Source organism: Eretmochelys imbricata, chromosome 10 (assembly GCF_965152235.1).
Source record: "Eretmochelys imbricata isolate rEreImb1 chromosome 10, rEreImb1.hap1, whole genome shotgun sequence".
Lineage (NCBI taxonomy): Eukaryota > Metazoa > Chordata > Testudines > Cheloniidae > Eretmochelys > Eretmochelys imbricata.
Window position 1 is genome coordinate 3,852,571 of NC_135581.1, and position 14,140 is coordinate 3,866,710.

Sequence of the window (14,140 nt, forward strand, 5' to 3'; positions counted from 1 at the left end):
TTAATCATGGCATCTGGGGCAGACTTGGCGGTGGAGAGACACCAATTATCTGCTTAGGCTGCTCTTTGCAAAGCACTTCCTTGTGAGCATCTCAGATTTCAAAAGTGAAGCCGTGAGGGATGCAATTTGGAGGGGCTACCTTCGAGGTGATGGTACGGTGGTGCAGGGAAGGGGCGACGAGCGATGCTTTCTGTTGCGAGTTAGTATGGAACAAATGCCTTAGCATACGAGCACTATCTTTTGGGCAAGATGTAAAGCGGAAGTTCCTGGGTGCCTTCGACCACTGGAGATCCTACAGGATTTTCCACAAGAGCCAACTCTGGTAGTCAGCCAAAATTCCAAATTGGGCAGTTATATTCCATTGACCTAAAATTATCCTGGCAGTTTCCATTGTATGGGACATTCTTCTTCACTTCCATATCCTAAATTGCTTTGCTCTGCTCTTGTATTCTACCCCAGACGTTGCTATGTTTCAGTCGTCAATGATGCATAATCTATATATCATTACATATTTCGGTAGTGCGGAGGAACCCCAGTCGTGGGCCAGGATTTATCATAGTATGGTGTTAAACTCTGCACCAATGCTATTCTCAACTCTAGTGTTACTGGAGAATACTGGAGTAGCTTTTCTTAATGAGAAGTTCCTATAGGTGAAACGCGAGGTTTATAAAAGATGCTGACAGATAATGGAAATTCTCCTTTATCTACAGAACCCACGCTCTATCCCGGACATCATCAGGAGGTTCCGAGTGCAGCTCAATGACACATGTGAAGTTTCTACATGGTCCCAGCTTTGTTATATTATTATATGGCAGATTCTGGTAGCACACCCATCACCATGGCATCTGAGCTCCTTATGCGGCAGCTTGCCTTATGAATTAAATGCCGTTATGACTATGGCTTTAACTCATTAGCAGGTCACAATATGGTTTGCTATTTAGGAGACTGTCTTTCAAGGATCAGGTCCTTGAAGTAGAATGAGTATCGCAATAATTTAGTAATTTAAAGGGCTCTTTGAATATTGACTGACACATGGATGGAAGCTGTTGTTGTTATGATTATTTTCATTGAGAACCCTGGATGAAGTCTGTCCCAAATCCTTTCAATACTTGTGATTTCCTGAAAAATCTGGCATTCTTTTGCATTGTTTTGAAGGGGCCTTGACGTCTGGATTGGATTCAATGATTTTGCAAGTGCTGGAGCTCAGCAGAGGGGTGAAGGATTTAATCTGGAGAGCTGTCAGAACTGGCTGCCAGGAGAGCCCCATCCATCAAATGCTGACCACTGTGTCCGGATGGGCCCGACGGGCCAGTGTAACACCGACCTGTGCATGGCCAAGCACAGCTACGTGTGCGAGTACAAGCCAAAAGGTGGGCTCTCCCGCTGCCTTGCTCTCAGCAGGCCTTCCACACCTGGGTTCTGGTTGGAGGTGGATGTATTTATCATCAACTACTGGCATCGGTCAGTCCAAAGGGAAGGGCCTCATTGTTTTTCTGGTTAATTGTCATCTTTGTTAGATGGAAGTTGGGAATTTCCAAGCCTCTGACAAATGCTCTGGAAATAAAAGCATGTTCTGTAGAGTCCCCAGAAGGAGGGCAGAATGGACCAAATGCCCTATTTTATTGCCACCTACAATATTTGAGTGTGCACTAGTTTGGAAGCACAGATACCAGGCCTGAGTGCATAGAATAGGTCATTGCTCACTTCAGGTCTGACCTAGTAAGTAGGACAACTCATTAATTTGTAATTCAGACACGACTAGCAGCCCTAGGAGAATAGCCAACTGACTTGCCATAAATTGGTGTTTCTGTTGTGGATTTTGAAGCAGGAAACTTGCACATTGATGGAGCTGCAGCCCAGCCTGCTAACCCTTCCCGAATGTCTAAAATGTTCTCTAAAAATACGCACATACTAAGTTATCGCCCAAAGACATGGCCTCATATTCTTAATAAAACACACAAAAAATATCTTGGAGAAACATGCTCTCAGGCAGTGGTTCTTGAAGTGTTTAGTCCCCATATGTCACAACAAACTCCCTCTCACTGCTGGGAAGTTAGGGAGGAAGACAGAACGAAACATGGCTGTACCATGGTCTTTTTCATTCTTTGTTCTTTTTCTATGTTAACTGCTTGTGCAGCACCCCAACTGACTCAGCCTGGCAAGAGGGGGGCGTTTTACACAGGCATTTCCTATGATTTTATTGGATATTTCTTTCAGTTTGCACATAAATGGCAATAAAAGAACCACGGCAGCATGTCTCAGAGCCAGGGTCAACTGACTCGGGCTCACGGGACTCAGGCTGCGGGGCTAAAAATAGCAGTGTAGACAATTGGGCTCAAGCTGCAGCCCGGGCTTTGAGACCCTCCCTGCTCGCAGGGCCTCAGAGCCCAGGCTCCAGCCCAAACCCGTATGTCTATACTGCTATTTTGAACCCCGCAGCTCCAGCCCGAGTCAGTTGACTCTGAGACTTGCTGCTGCAGGCTTTTTGTGCAGTGTAGACGTACCCTAAGGGGTTAGCTGAATAAGGAAAAGAGGTGGAGATTAAGTGAGGATTAGCTACGCTTCTGAGTCAGCTTTGACCAGCTAAATTGAAGTTAAAAAGGTGGTAAGCTGCATCTACACTAGGAAAAAGTCAGAGTTAGCTAACCTCAACCTCCTTTCCTAATCTAGAAATATCCCAAAAATCTGCTAGCACAGAGGACCCTCTGCCCCATCCCTGACAGTGGTATATCTGTACCCCAGCCTGGGATGGAAAGTAATGCCGGGGTGCACAGGGTTACCTTCTCTGAGCTTCACAGGGCCTTCAGGGCTGGTTCAGCTCCTGTCTCGCCTGGAGCCTCCAGCTTTGTGGGCACTGCAGTGAGGCTGCCTTCCTTTCCTGCACCAGCCGTACAACCCGTCTGCTAGAGCTGCAAATGGTTCCTCCATTTGGAGAGCCACGGTCAGGTTCCCTGAAGTTCGTGAACATGTTGGGGAGTGAGGGACAAGCTTTGGGTGTGCCCCCCATGCCAAAGATGGAATGTGCATTGGCTGCAGGCATAGGCTGGGTACCTGGCCACCTAAGGTGCCACCTTTCAGGGTGACTCTGAGTGGAGAGTCCACTGCGGGAAGAAGACATCTTAGCAGAAGACCCCACCCTCCTGCAGCATAGGACATCCTCCTGCCTGTGCGATGGGGGTGGTGGTGTAAGAAGCAGACTGGCTGGAAGACAAATTCCTCACCCCAGGGAGAGGGAGTGGAAGACAGAGGGGGATGTTGGGAATAAGAAAGAGAATAAAGATGGGAGGGGACTCAGATAAAGTGTAAAGTAAAGAGATGGGGGGACCCACCCTGACAGTGAAGAGAGGTCCCAATAACTGCTCACTGATACAGTACCTCAATGCCTGCCCTGGTTATGAGCAAGCCTGAGCTAGGTGAGGTTATTTTGATGGAAACCAGGTGGCTTTGGTTGAGTTTTACACGGCGTTTTGGGGGCAGTATTTATATCCAATAATTCAACGCAAACCTCGGGGCGTGAATCCTGTGTGAAGGAAGATGGACAGAGTTTGCAGGATTCCCAGAAGCCGAAGCTGCTGATTGTTGCGCGGCTCTGTCATCGCGCTGGGAACGGTGCAAACATTAATTACACAGGCTGGGAAGGGAATCAAAACCACAGCGTGGAAAGAAAGGTAACTGAATCATAATCGCAGCTGCTTCTCCCCCAGAACTGAGAATCATGTGATTTGAACTGGTCCAAAACCCATTTTGTAATTCCCCCTGTGATGGGTGTTACCGTTCCGATCCGTGATGTGATCTAGTGCGAGCGGGGCCGAGGCACAAACACAGGCCTTGCTGGCTCTCACTGGCTTTGCCTAATGCTTCCCTTGAAAACAGGAATTCTCTTGAACGCCGAAAACTTTTACGTGGGCGACCCTGCGTTTGACACCCCCGGGTCTGTGAGATACGTGACAAGAGAAGCATCGCTGCCGGCTCCATTGGACACTGTGGAGGTAAGAAGGGCTCACATCCTAGCCCCATGGAGGGAGCTCCGTGAGCAGTGCAGCAAGGTGAAGGCCTTGGGTTTTGTTTTCCAGATGATGGTGTTCCCCAGTTTGGAGTTTCAGCAGGAAGCATTTTTAACGGCCCTTGAGTTTGTGACTCAAGAACTGCAGCGGTCTATTCATGTGAGGTTTCAGGTGCACAGACCAGTACACAGAGAAGGTACAACATCTCCTCTCTTTCCCTGACTCCAAGTTCTTTTAAAGGTGACCCACACTGGGTTTGTGGCCTTTCCTCTTCTTTTGAAAGGAGGCCTGAGAGAGGCTTTATGGTTATTTTTTTTAATCTTGAGAAGTCTCAGGTGAGGTCTCATTTTCCCTGGTTTTGCTGGGTGATGTCCTGGGGGCATCTCAGTGCATGTGTATTGTGAGCTCTCGCCCTTCAATTGGAGGGTTGAATCTTTAACACAGCTGCCTGTTCCGCAAAATCTGTGTTGGACATTGGCGTTAAACTGACAGAACAAAGACCCTTCCCCTCACCATGGCTACGACTTCCCACCTCTTTGCTTTTGGGATGCCGGTGGCATCACTCGCTCTCTGGTCCCATGGTGGTTAGGACCTGAGTTTCTGAAGTAGACATTAAGTGAGAAACCTCCCCACTCCTCACTCAACAACCAATGGAGCCACTCCAGCCTTCTCTCCAAACCACAGAGCAGCAAAAAATGGGCCAAGCCCCCAGAGCTCTCAAGCCTCCTGTCCTGGAAGGGAGGCTCCCGCTATTGAATGAGAGGAGGCACTCTAGACCATGCCTCAATGGTTAGATCCCTGGAGGACTGAAGCTCTCAATTATGGAGACCCCCCAGGAGTCCTCCAGGACTCTAACCATAGAGATCCTGCCTCCAGGATAGCCCCCAACCCACATGACACAGAGCTAGGGATAGAGCAGTGGGCAATGTGAGGGAGAGACAGACACACTCTATGGCTATGGGCTGGTTGTGTGGGGAATATTCTTCTCCGAGAGTCTAGGGTTAGTGTGTATGTTGGGAGGGGCAGGGGGAAACTTGAGGTGAGGTGAGGAGAAGCTGGGGAGTCAAGCGGGGAGTGGAACCAGGACAGTGATGGGGAAGATGGAACCAGTCAGAGGAAGGGGATAGGTGGGGAAAAACAAGGAAGGATTTGTGGTGGAGAAGGAGTCACAGAAGAAGTATCTTTGGATGGTGAACAGAAAAGGGGATTTATGCAAAAGAGATAATGGCTATTCATCAACTATATAAGTCAGGGCATTACGTCATTAGCATACAGTCTGCAGCTTTCGGGACCTACCCCCGGAACAGGTGTGGCACAAGCCCATTTGCTTTCCTCTTTAAATATCCAGGTGGCTCACTGGATTATTCAGAATGCACCACTTCTTGTAAGCTCCAGAGGGAAACAAAGCTGATTCCCAGACCAAAACACACAACAGCATTGGGAAAGGCCTAGAGTGCTGCGCAAATCCCCTTTCTGCACATTCTCCTTGTGTCTGCCTCACAAATGGCCAGCACTCTTTGGACAAGACTCCTCTGTAGCGCCCAGGTGCTTTAATGCTGGGGCAGTTTGTAGGGGAATTACTCTGTGGCTGCTGGCATGAAAAGAGATGCTGCGAATTCTGCAGAGCCAGTTCATACAGTAACTATGGAAACTGCACCGAAGTTGCCCTGACTTTCGCCAGGTCTGCATCTGGTCCAAGGCTGAAGCTGTAGGATGATATTTCTTATAATAGATTCCAAAGGCTTCCTTAAGGAATTGTCGCATGTCATGAAGTATGAAGATTAACCAGATCTTGGATGGAAATGAATTCACCTTCTGTCTGCATTATTTCTTTCTACTTGAGAATGCAGAAAATGTCACACTGTGATGGATTGTGCTCCATCTAGTCCCAAAAGTTAACGGGAGAAAATTTCTTCCTGACTGTGAAACACGACAATAGGGCATACTTATAATTTTGGTTGAAGAGGGATGAACAATATGGTCTAACAGGCCTTTTCCATGAGTCTCAGTGCAACTGTGCCAAAGTCACAATTTTTGTGGGAATGAATTTTCCCACAAGAGGGTTTGATGCAGTCACACAGTCCACAGTTGTGAAAAAAAATATTTTGACATTGGAAAATTGATATTCTGACGTCTAAGTGCTAACTTGTGAAAACTAACAATGCATTTTCAACGTCAAAGCCAGCTCTGCTCAAAAGAATGGGTCTGCTTTTGCTTGGAAATAGTTCTAAAATGGGAAAAGGGACCATTATTTCCCTCTGAACTGTGCAATCTTAATGAAATTTTCCACTAACATGGTCAATTTTTGGCCCAAAGAGCACATGCAGTTGACTGAGATTTTTCACTTTTCAAATTCATGGAAAAATGTGAGAAAGCCTTGAATTTGGAGTGTTTGGGGATTTTATTCTTAATTTAATTCTACACAAGTATGTGCCTGAGCTATCAGATTTGTTCTTTCCTCCCACCTTCCAGGTTACAAGGAGGAAAAAAACGCTACATATCCATTACGCACTTCTCAGGATATTGGGAACTGGACACTACTTGAATGCCCTGCTGGTTTCCAGTGGTGTCACTTGACTAACACATGTTTGTCGCTAAGCAGTTGCTGCAGCCCAGTGGAATGTGCCAATGATTCCATCACCAATAGCACCAACTCCCTTTCTTGGCACAATGAAAGCCAGCTCAGCTATGAACTCCTCAAAGAGTTTCTCTTCACTATACCAGCTAACACCTCTGCTCAGTATCTGGTAAGTGCAAATTAACTGGTATAAACAATGTGTGGACAGGGCTCTTTTCCTTGGGTACTGAACTCTGGGTCCAACCTGTGTGGCAGGTGCTATCCCCATTTTACAGATGGGGAAACTGAGGCACAGAGACGTGAAGTGATTTATTCATGATCACACAACAGGTAAGTGGCAGAATCGGGAATAGAACCCAGGAGCTGTGACTCCCACTTTCTTCCTCTAACCACTCCCCCAGTAATTTGCTGCAACAATAAAGTGGATGGAAGGGTCAGTTTTCAAAGTTTTGAGCAAGATTTTAACAGGACCAGGCTCATTGCATTTAAAAAGAAGGGTGAACTGTAGAATAAAACTGCTGTTTATCTCAGTTTACAGCACATCCAATTCATATCAGCAAAGAGGATAGCATTTTAAGAAAGCTCCCTGAGCTATTGGATTTGCTGTGGTCTTTATCCTGGCTGTAAATCCAATGGTAAACTTTCTCACCCGCCCAAATTCGGGACTGGTAATGGGGATGGTGATGCCTGCTGAGAATTTAAGCCATGGAATCTAAATAATCTCTACCCTTTCACAGGTGATGTTTAAAGGTGAAGACACCTTTGTCAGGCCTAAGGATGTCTTCAGCATCCAGCATGATGCAGCGCCAGGCTTGTTCCTCCAGTGCCGGCCAAGTATAATATCACCTTACAGAATAAACTACTTAAGCACAAATTCTTCTGACTGGGTGCCCAGCCTGTCTGCCAACCTCACCGGTGCAATCTGGAAGAATGACACCGTGTGCTCTCTCAGGGTTCTCTATGCCACAGAACAGGTAACGCCACTTATCAGTCAACACAATCCCGGGCTGGAGCGTCACGGCCTCTACACCGTTAAAGCCACGGTAGACAATGGAGTCTTCAGTGCCAACTTGTCTTGCAGTTTCTGGGTCACTTCTCCGGTGTCAGGTCTCCGTGTCATTTACCCACCTCCTCACAGTGGCAAAGTCTATGTGCCAACTAACCACTCTTCGCTGGTGGTGAAGATATCCTCAGGGGTGAATGCGACAGCAAGCTGGCTTGGCGAGAACAGGACCTTCCCCTTCGAAGGGGCATGCCCGCCAGCCATTGTTCCCCTGACAGCAGACTGCACCAGGGACACCAACGACACCTGGTTCTCAGTGGTCAAGCTGAGTGGCGGTGGGGAGAGCGTGGGCACCATGCTGCTCATGGTGGAAAACTCGGTGAGCTCCCAGAACATCACTGTCAAGGTGAAGGTGGAGGAGCCCATTAGAGGACTCAGAGCGACCCCTGACCCAGAAACCAGAGTCTTGCTAAACACCCGGGTGGTGAGTCATTGCACTATTGTTAAAGTATTAATAATGTTTTCATTGCAGCCTTTAATGTGAATGCTTTGGGTTTGGGAAACAGCCCAGATTTAAACAAGGTGAATCACAGCTACACCTCCATGCGATCTGCCCCATTTTATGCATGTCAGATAGGGCCTTTGATCCCCTGGCAAACTGCCAACCCCACTCCTCACTGGGGAAGATGCAGCTGCCCCTGAATTGGGTGTATAACTTAGCAGTACACATCCTGATGTCGACCTTAAATACCCCAGCATTAGGGTAGGAGAATGTTACCGTGATAGGAGAATGTTAGCTCCGCGTTTCTTTCCTTGCTCCCATAAATTGCCCAAATGACCGGGTGCATTGTGGAAGGTCAGGGTTCATGTTCCTTTGACTTTCTTTTGAAGTTCTGATTTGCTATCACAAATACTGTCCACCTGCCAGCTGGAGCTCTACATACTTTCTTTGTCCACCAAAGTCTTGTAATTATCCTGGTGTCTTCAGTCCTTTGCTCCACTTCTCTTTCCCCACTGCAAAGTTAAACCCTGCTCAGAGGCTGTTTGGTAACTACCCATTGGATCTGTCCAATGCTCTGTTTTAATCTTTGGCTGCGTAATGGCAGAAAATATGCACGCCTGTGCCTGCAGTGCCTTTCAGTCTCACCTTCACCAGCTGGTCTCTGCAGCTGTTGGGTTAAGAAGTCTGATTGTGCTAATGAGACATGATATAGAGGAGCAGGAATCCAACCCCGGCCTGCCAAATGCAACTGGATCTGTTTAGGCTTTGGGTCAGGTATTTCCTAGTGAAAAGGGTCAGAGGTTCAGTGCAGCGAAGCAGCCAAAGGGTAGCGGGAAGGAAGCATGGTCTTGTGAACAGATCTCCACGGAAGAGGGCTGGTCAGGAGACCTGGGTTCTGGTCCCACCTGTGCCATTGACTAGCTCAGTGAAGCATCAGTCTCTCACTGCCTGAATTTCCCCATCTGTACAAGGAGGCTAAAGATGCTCACCCACCTCTGCAAATTGCGCTGCAGTCTATTGTTTGAAAAGTGCTCATTACTATTATCTGGAAAACCAGGTTTTCTAGAACATCCCATTAAGTGGGACTCTTTTCTTTTTTAAGGCATGATAGCAGAGGGGAAGAGTCGACAGCAAAATAGTTTAGACTGTGAATTCTTTGGGGCAAGGCCCTGGTCTGCTTACTGTATGTGTTGTAAGAGCCATGCTTACCTAAGGAGCTGTAGGCCGGGATTTCAGCAGAATTTAGCCCCTCAACTCCCACTGACTTTTAGTGGGATTAGGGTACATCCCTCCTGAAACCCCTTTGAAAGTCCCAGGCATAAGACTAATTTTAGGAAAGGCTACTTTGAAATTACCTTGAAAGGAAACCCAACAATAGTCACAGTGTTGTTGTTATCCCCGCAGCTGAGAGTCTCCGAGTTTCTCCGCCTCTCTCTCACTTCTCTATTTGGACACTTGTACATTTGTTTGAACTAGCGGCAATAAACAGGACTTCAGGCTCCCCCAGTGCCGACCAGAAGCTGGAGAGAGAAAGATATCTGACCACCTGAGGAGGGGAGATTAGCTTGGACTATGAAAGAGCTAAAGGGACTCAAAGTTAAACCCTCCTATTTACTTTCCATTCAGACTAAAAACGGAATCCCCCAAAATACAGTAACTAAAAGGCAGAGTCTAAAGGATGCAGAAACCGTTTCTTGTCCTAGCAGCAGCTGTCAGTGAATCTTGAGCTAGCCTGTAAGATCGAATCTGTTCCATCTCCAGTTCAGCTGGGACGTGCTGTGCAGGCTTCTCATGCCCTACTGCAGAGGTTCTCAACCAGGGGCCTGCAGCCCCCTGGGGGACCATGGCAGGTTTCAGGGGGGTCCCTCAAAATAACCCAGGAAACAGGGTCGGCCTTAGATGCGCTGGGGCCCAGGGCAGAAAGCTCAAGCCTGAGCCCCACAGTGTGGGGCTGAAGCCTGAGCAACTTACCTTCATGAGGCCCAGGGCAGTTGCCCCGCTTGCTACCCCCTAACGCCAGCTCTGGCTTTTAATCTCCTGGAGAAGCAGGAAAAGAATTGCTATGGCACAGGGCGGCCGCGGAGTTTTTAGAGCATGCTGAGGGGAGCTCAGAAAGAAAAAGGTTGCGACCCCCCTGGTCTAGCGTAAAGTGTCCTCGTACCTTTCAGAGCTATGTCCCTGTGATGGAGGCCGGGTCAGATGTGACTTTCAGATGGACGGTAGACGACAAGCCATCTTTCACTTTTTACAACGTCGTCTTCAACGTTATCTACCAAAGCCCAGCTGTGTACAAGCTCTCGGTAAGCCAAGGCCTCTCCCGCGGCACCATTTCAGGTCTGCTTGTCCATTGGGTTCCACCAGCTGAAAAGGAAAAGCAGCAGTCTGACACGTAGGCAGAGATTTCTGCCAACGCCCTGCCCGAGCCGCAAGCCAGTGGGTAACGCAGGCTGTGCACTGCAGCTGCCTGAAGAGGTTTTCGCTGCGCTTGCAAAGCTGCTTAGTCTTTAGTTTTGCTCTGTGCTTCTCTTGCAAAGAAAGATGGTGAGAGCTTCCTCTTGTGTTCTCCACTCCACTGCTCTCTCGTCTCTTCCCCCTCCCTCTCCCCTCTCCTTCATTCTTCATTCCCCCTCTTCTGCTCATTGCTTCCCCGCCTTCTCCTTTTCTCTTCCTTTGTCCCGCTTATCTCCAGGTCTCTCCTCTGCCCATTTCCTTCCTCCCCTCCTGTCCGTTCTCCTCCCATGTTGCTTTGCGCCTCTCTCTCAGTTTTCACAGTTCATCTTGGTCCCCTTTTCTGATTGTTCCTCTCTTTCTTCTCAGCCCTCCACCCAGCTTTGCCCCAGGCCCTCCGCTCTCCTCCGTCCCTGCCTTGTCTCACTAGAAGTGCTGAAGCCGCACTTTTCACGTTGCGTCCTGCGCCCTCTGTCATGAGCTACTCACCTGCCCCAAGGAAGCTGCTGCTTCTCGATCAGTGGCTATGATGGCTGGAGGCAGCTTGTTAGCGACAAGGCTCAGACAGAGTCAGCGAATGAACGACTGGTCAATTCAGGGCTGGAAGAGTCTCCTGGGTCTTGTGCACTTGTTGAGGTCCAGGGCACCAGGGCGGAGATTCCTCTCCCTGACTCCAGACGCCAGTTCCACCTTGAACAGACCTAGGAGTGAAGCCATGACAGCTTCACAGGGGAGATTATCCACTGGTTTGTGACTTGGGGGTCATGGTGCCTTCCAGTTCTGACAGCCTATTACCCTGGCTTTCTGCCTCCCTTTCCTTTTGTTACTCTCCCTGCCTCATTCACACTTATTTGCCAGCTCTCCCCTGAGTGGCACTGGCCCTGTCCTTTCCCTCTCCCCAGGCCCTTTCAGTGTTTTCCTCTGGACTCTCTCTGGTTTATTGGAGCCTGTCACGGGGGCACTCACCACTAGGAGCGCCTCCTCCTGGCTGCTCTGGGGATTAGCTCCTTCCAGGTCCGGGGTCCCCTTCTGCTGCTTGCTGCATGCCCTACTGCGCTCAGTCTCTGCGACTGGGTGCTTGTTCTTCGTGACTTGGCTTTCCGACCAGGTCACTATATGCGTTTCCCCCTTCTAGGGTATCAAAGTCTTTCTAAGTCTCTGTTCACACGAGCTGTCTCAGGCAGTCTGTCCACTCACTGCCCCATGGTGCCACTCCCTCGGGGGCTGGCCAGGGAACCCAGGCCCGCCCTCTGCTCTGGGTTCCGGCTCAGGGGCCTTCTCCTCAGCAGCCAAGGTCTGGCCTCTCCCACCCCTTGCTGCTTTTCCCCTGAGTCTTTCCTACCTTTCTGGTTCTTCCTCCCAAATTCCCTTCTCCCAGGAAGTAACTGTAGACTTCCCTTTATAGTCCCAACCACACCTCCCTTCCCTCCGAAGCCTTCCCCCTGTTGCTAGTCCCTTGGCTTTATGTAAGCCCCGCCTGTTCCCTCACAGATGAACTTGCTTCCAATTAGTGGCCTCCTCCTCACCTAAATCTCTCCCCTGTTTGCCGTTTAATTGGCTGATTGGGCCCACTTGGCCTAATTCAGCTCTCTCAGGGCCCGTTTGGGGAGACACCACATCCCAGTGTCCCTTTAGCACAGTGAAACCCAGATCCCTCCTTGGTGCTATACTCTCAGGAGTGGGGAGCGTGGTGAGGTGACCTCAGAGCTCTTCCATTTGTCCTGCCCGTCCCTAACAGCTCACCGCGTCCAATCACGTCAGCAATGTCACAGTTGATTACAACGTCACGGTGGAGAAGATGAATAGGATGAAGGACCTGACCGTGTCCGAGATCCCACTGGTCCTCCCTCAGAACACGACCGTGGAGCTTACCGCCAGAGTACAGATCGACTCAGCTGTGGACGCTGCCTTCTTGTGAGTCCTCTGCAAGTTGCCCAAACTTAGGGTCTCACCGTGCACAGCTCAGGGGCTTTGCCGTGGCTGATTCTCACCTGAGGGCCAATTGATTTCAAATGGGTATTAGGCCTAATTCGCAGGGTCTGGCTTCTTCTTTCCTCAGCGCTCATTCAAGGCAAATTCCTATTGAATTCCCTGAGTAAGACCTTTGCTAGGTGATCCTTTGTTTGGCTCTGTCTTCGTTCCTCACCTGCTCAGAAGAGAATCATCACGGAACTCCCTGTGCAGTGTCTCTCCTCTCCTATGGGATATGTTTTGGCACCAGGGAAGGGCATGCTGGTATTTGTAATGCCAGGTTTTTGGAACAGGAGCCGAGTGGTGGTTAACTGGAGCAGGACCGAGTAATCTTGGTAAAGAAATCTAAACACAGTGGTACCAGAACAACAAAATCTGGTATTTACACAGAGACTGATTTTCAGAGGGGCTTAGTATCCCAGCATCCCCACTGGGTTCAGCCAGGGTAGTAGGTGCTCACTGTTTCTGGAGGTCAGTCCCATAATGCCTTTCTTCCGCAACACTTGCTATTTGGCTGTTTAGAAGTGACTCCTTCCCTTTCTCTAACTGCCACCATACTCCCGTCACCAAGGCACTGCGATGGAATTAGAACAGCTCGCCTTGTGATACTCAGCAGCACCCTTTGCGGTAGCTCCCTTGGTAACCACAGTGTTGTGACTGTAGCAGAACACTGGGAATGGCACTGGGGGTGCTTACGGGATTCCAGGCGGGATCCTAAGATGCTCCAAAAGCAGCTTCCGTTTCACTATGTAACGACCAGCTCATGGCCTGCATGTCTGATCTGCTTTCCTCTCCTCAGGTGGGATTTTGGAGATGGTGGTCATGAAATGTACCAGTTTAAACCCCCATATAATGAGTCTTTCCTCATTCCTGATCCCAGCATCCATCAGGTTGTGATTGAGCACAACGTATCCTACACCTATCAAGTACCAGGTAAGCTCTGTTTGTGTATCCTGGGCAAAAAGGGCTCATGCAGTTTTATTGCACTGGGGTTACAGGGGTCAAGAGCTTCAGAAAGTCCTAGCACCTCCACACTAGAGAATGATTCAGAGGCCTGCGTGTATCATTAGGCTCTTTCTTGATTAAACTGCCTCCACTGTTGGTGCTGCTGGTCACTGGCAGTAATAAACAACAGATGAAGCCCTGGCAGAATGAGCGTCAAGGAAGGTGCTGATGAAGACAGGCGGTGGGACTGGATGATCAGACATCATCTCTGACTGTGAGAACCTGTTCACAGCTTAATTTCTCCTCTGGATCGCTGGTTCAAATCTAGCCCAGACTGGAAGTGAGCAGAAAGTGTCACCATCCAATAATCTCACTGGATGTGTGTTCACATCATAGAAACTACCCTCATTGGCACAAGCAGATTTCCTTTTTGGCAGTCTCAGGAGAGAGGCCAATAGCAGACTGGCCCGTGGAGACTGAACTTCCCTCACGTCCCGGGTTTGGGTCAGGGGTGAGGCACAGGCAGAAGCAGCATGCATGGCCGCTGCCCTGTCCATCCACTATTATGTGGATGAACAGGAAAAGAATCAGCCTCCAGAAATGCCAGGCTGGCTTCTTATGTAGGCAGGCTAGCCACACATGCCCATCCCATGCACCCTTAGAGGCAATGAGAAAAAAAAGAGAAATAA

At 49.1% G+C, this 14,140-nt stretch overlaps 1 protein-coding gene across 1 annotated transcript in view; it reads left to right on the forward strand.

Moving 5' to 3' along the window:
- Positions 1 to 14,140, forward strand: part of PKD1 (polycystin 1, transient receptor potential channel interacting) — a 135,175-nt gene that overhangs the window by 67,862 nt on the left and 53,173 nt on the right. The window contains exons 7-14 of the mRNA XM_077828002.1: positions 1,156 to 1,370; positions 3,874 to 3,989; positions 4,074 to 4,200; positions 6,477 to 6,751; positions 7,320 to 8,069; positions 10,256 to 10,387; positions 12,274 to 12,449; positions 13,306 to 13,439. Of these exons, the coding sequence (XP_077684128.1) occupies positions 1,156 to 1,370; positions 3,874 to 3,989; positions 4,074 to 4,200; positions 6,477 to 6,751; positions 7,320 to 8,069; positions 10,256 to 10,387; positions 12,274 to 12,449; positions 13,306 to 13,439 (1,925 nt within the window). The remainder of the gene's footprint in view (positions 1 to 1,155; positions 1,371 to 3,873; positions 3,990 to 4,073; positions 4,201 to 6,476; positions 6,752 to 7,319; positions 8,070 to 10,255; positions 10,388 to 12,273; positions 12,450 to 13,305; positions 13,440 to 14,140) is intronic.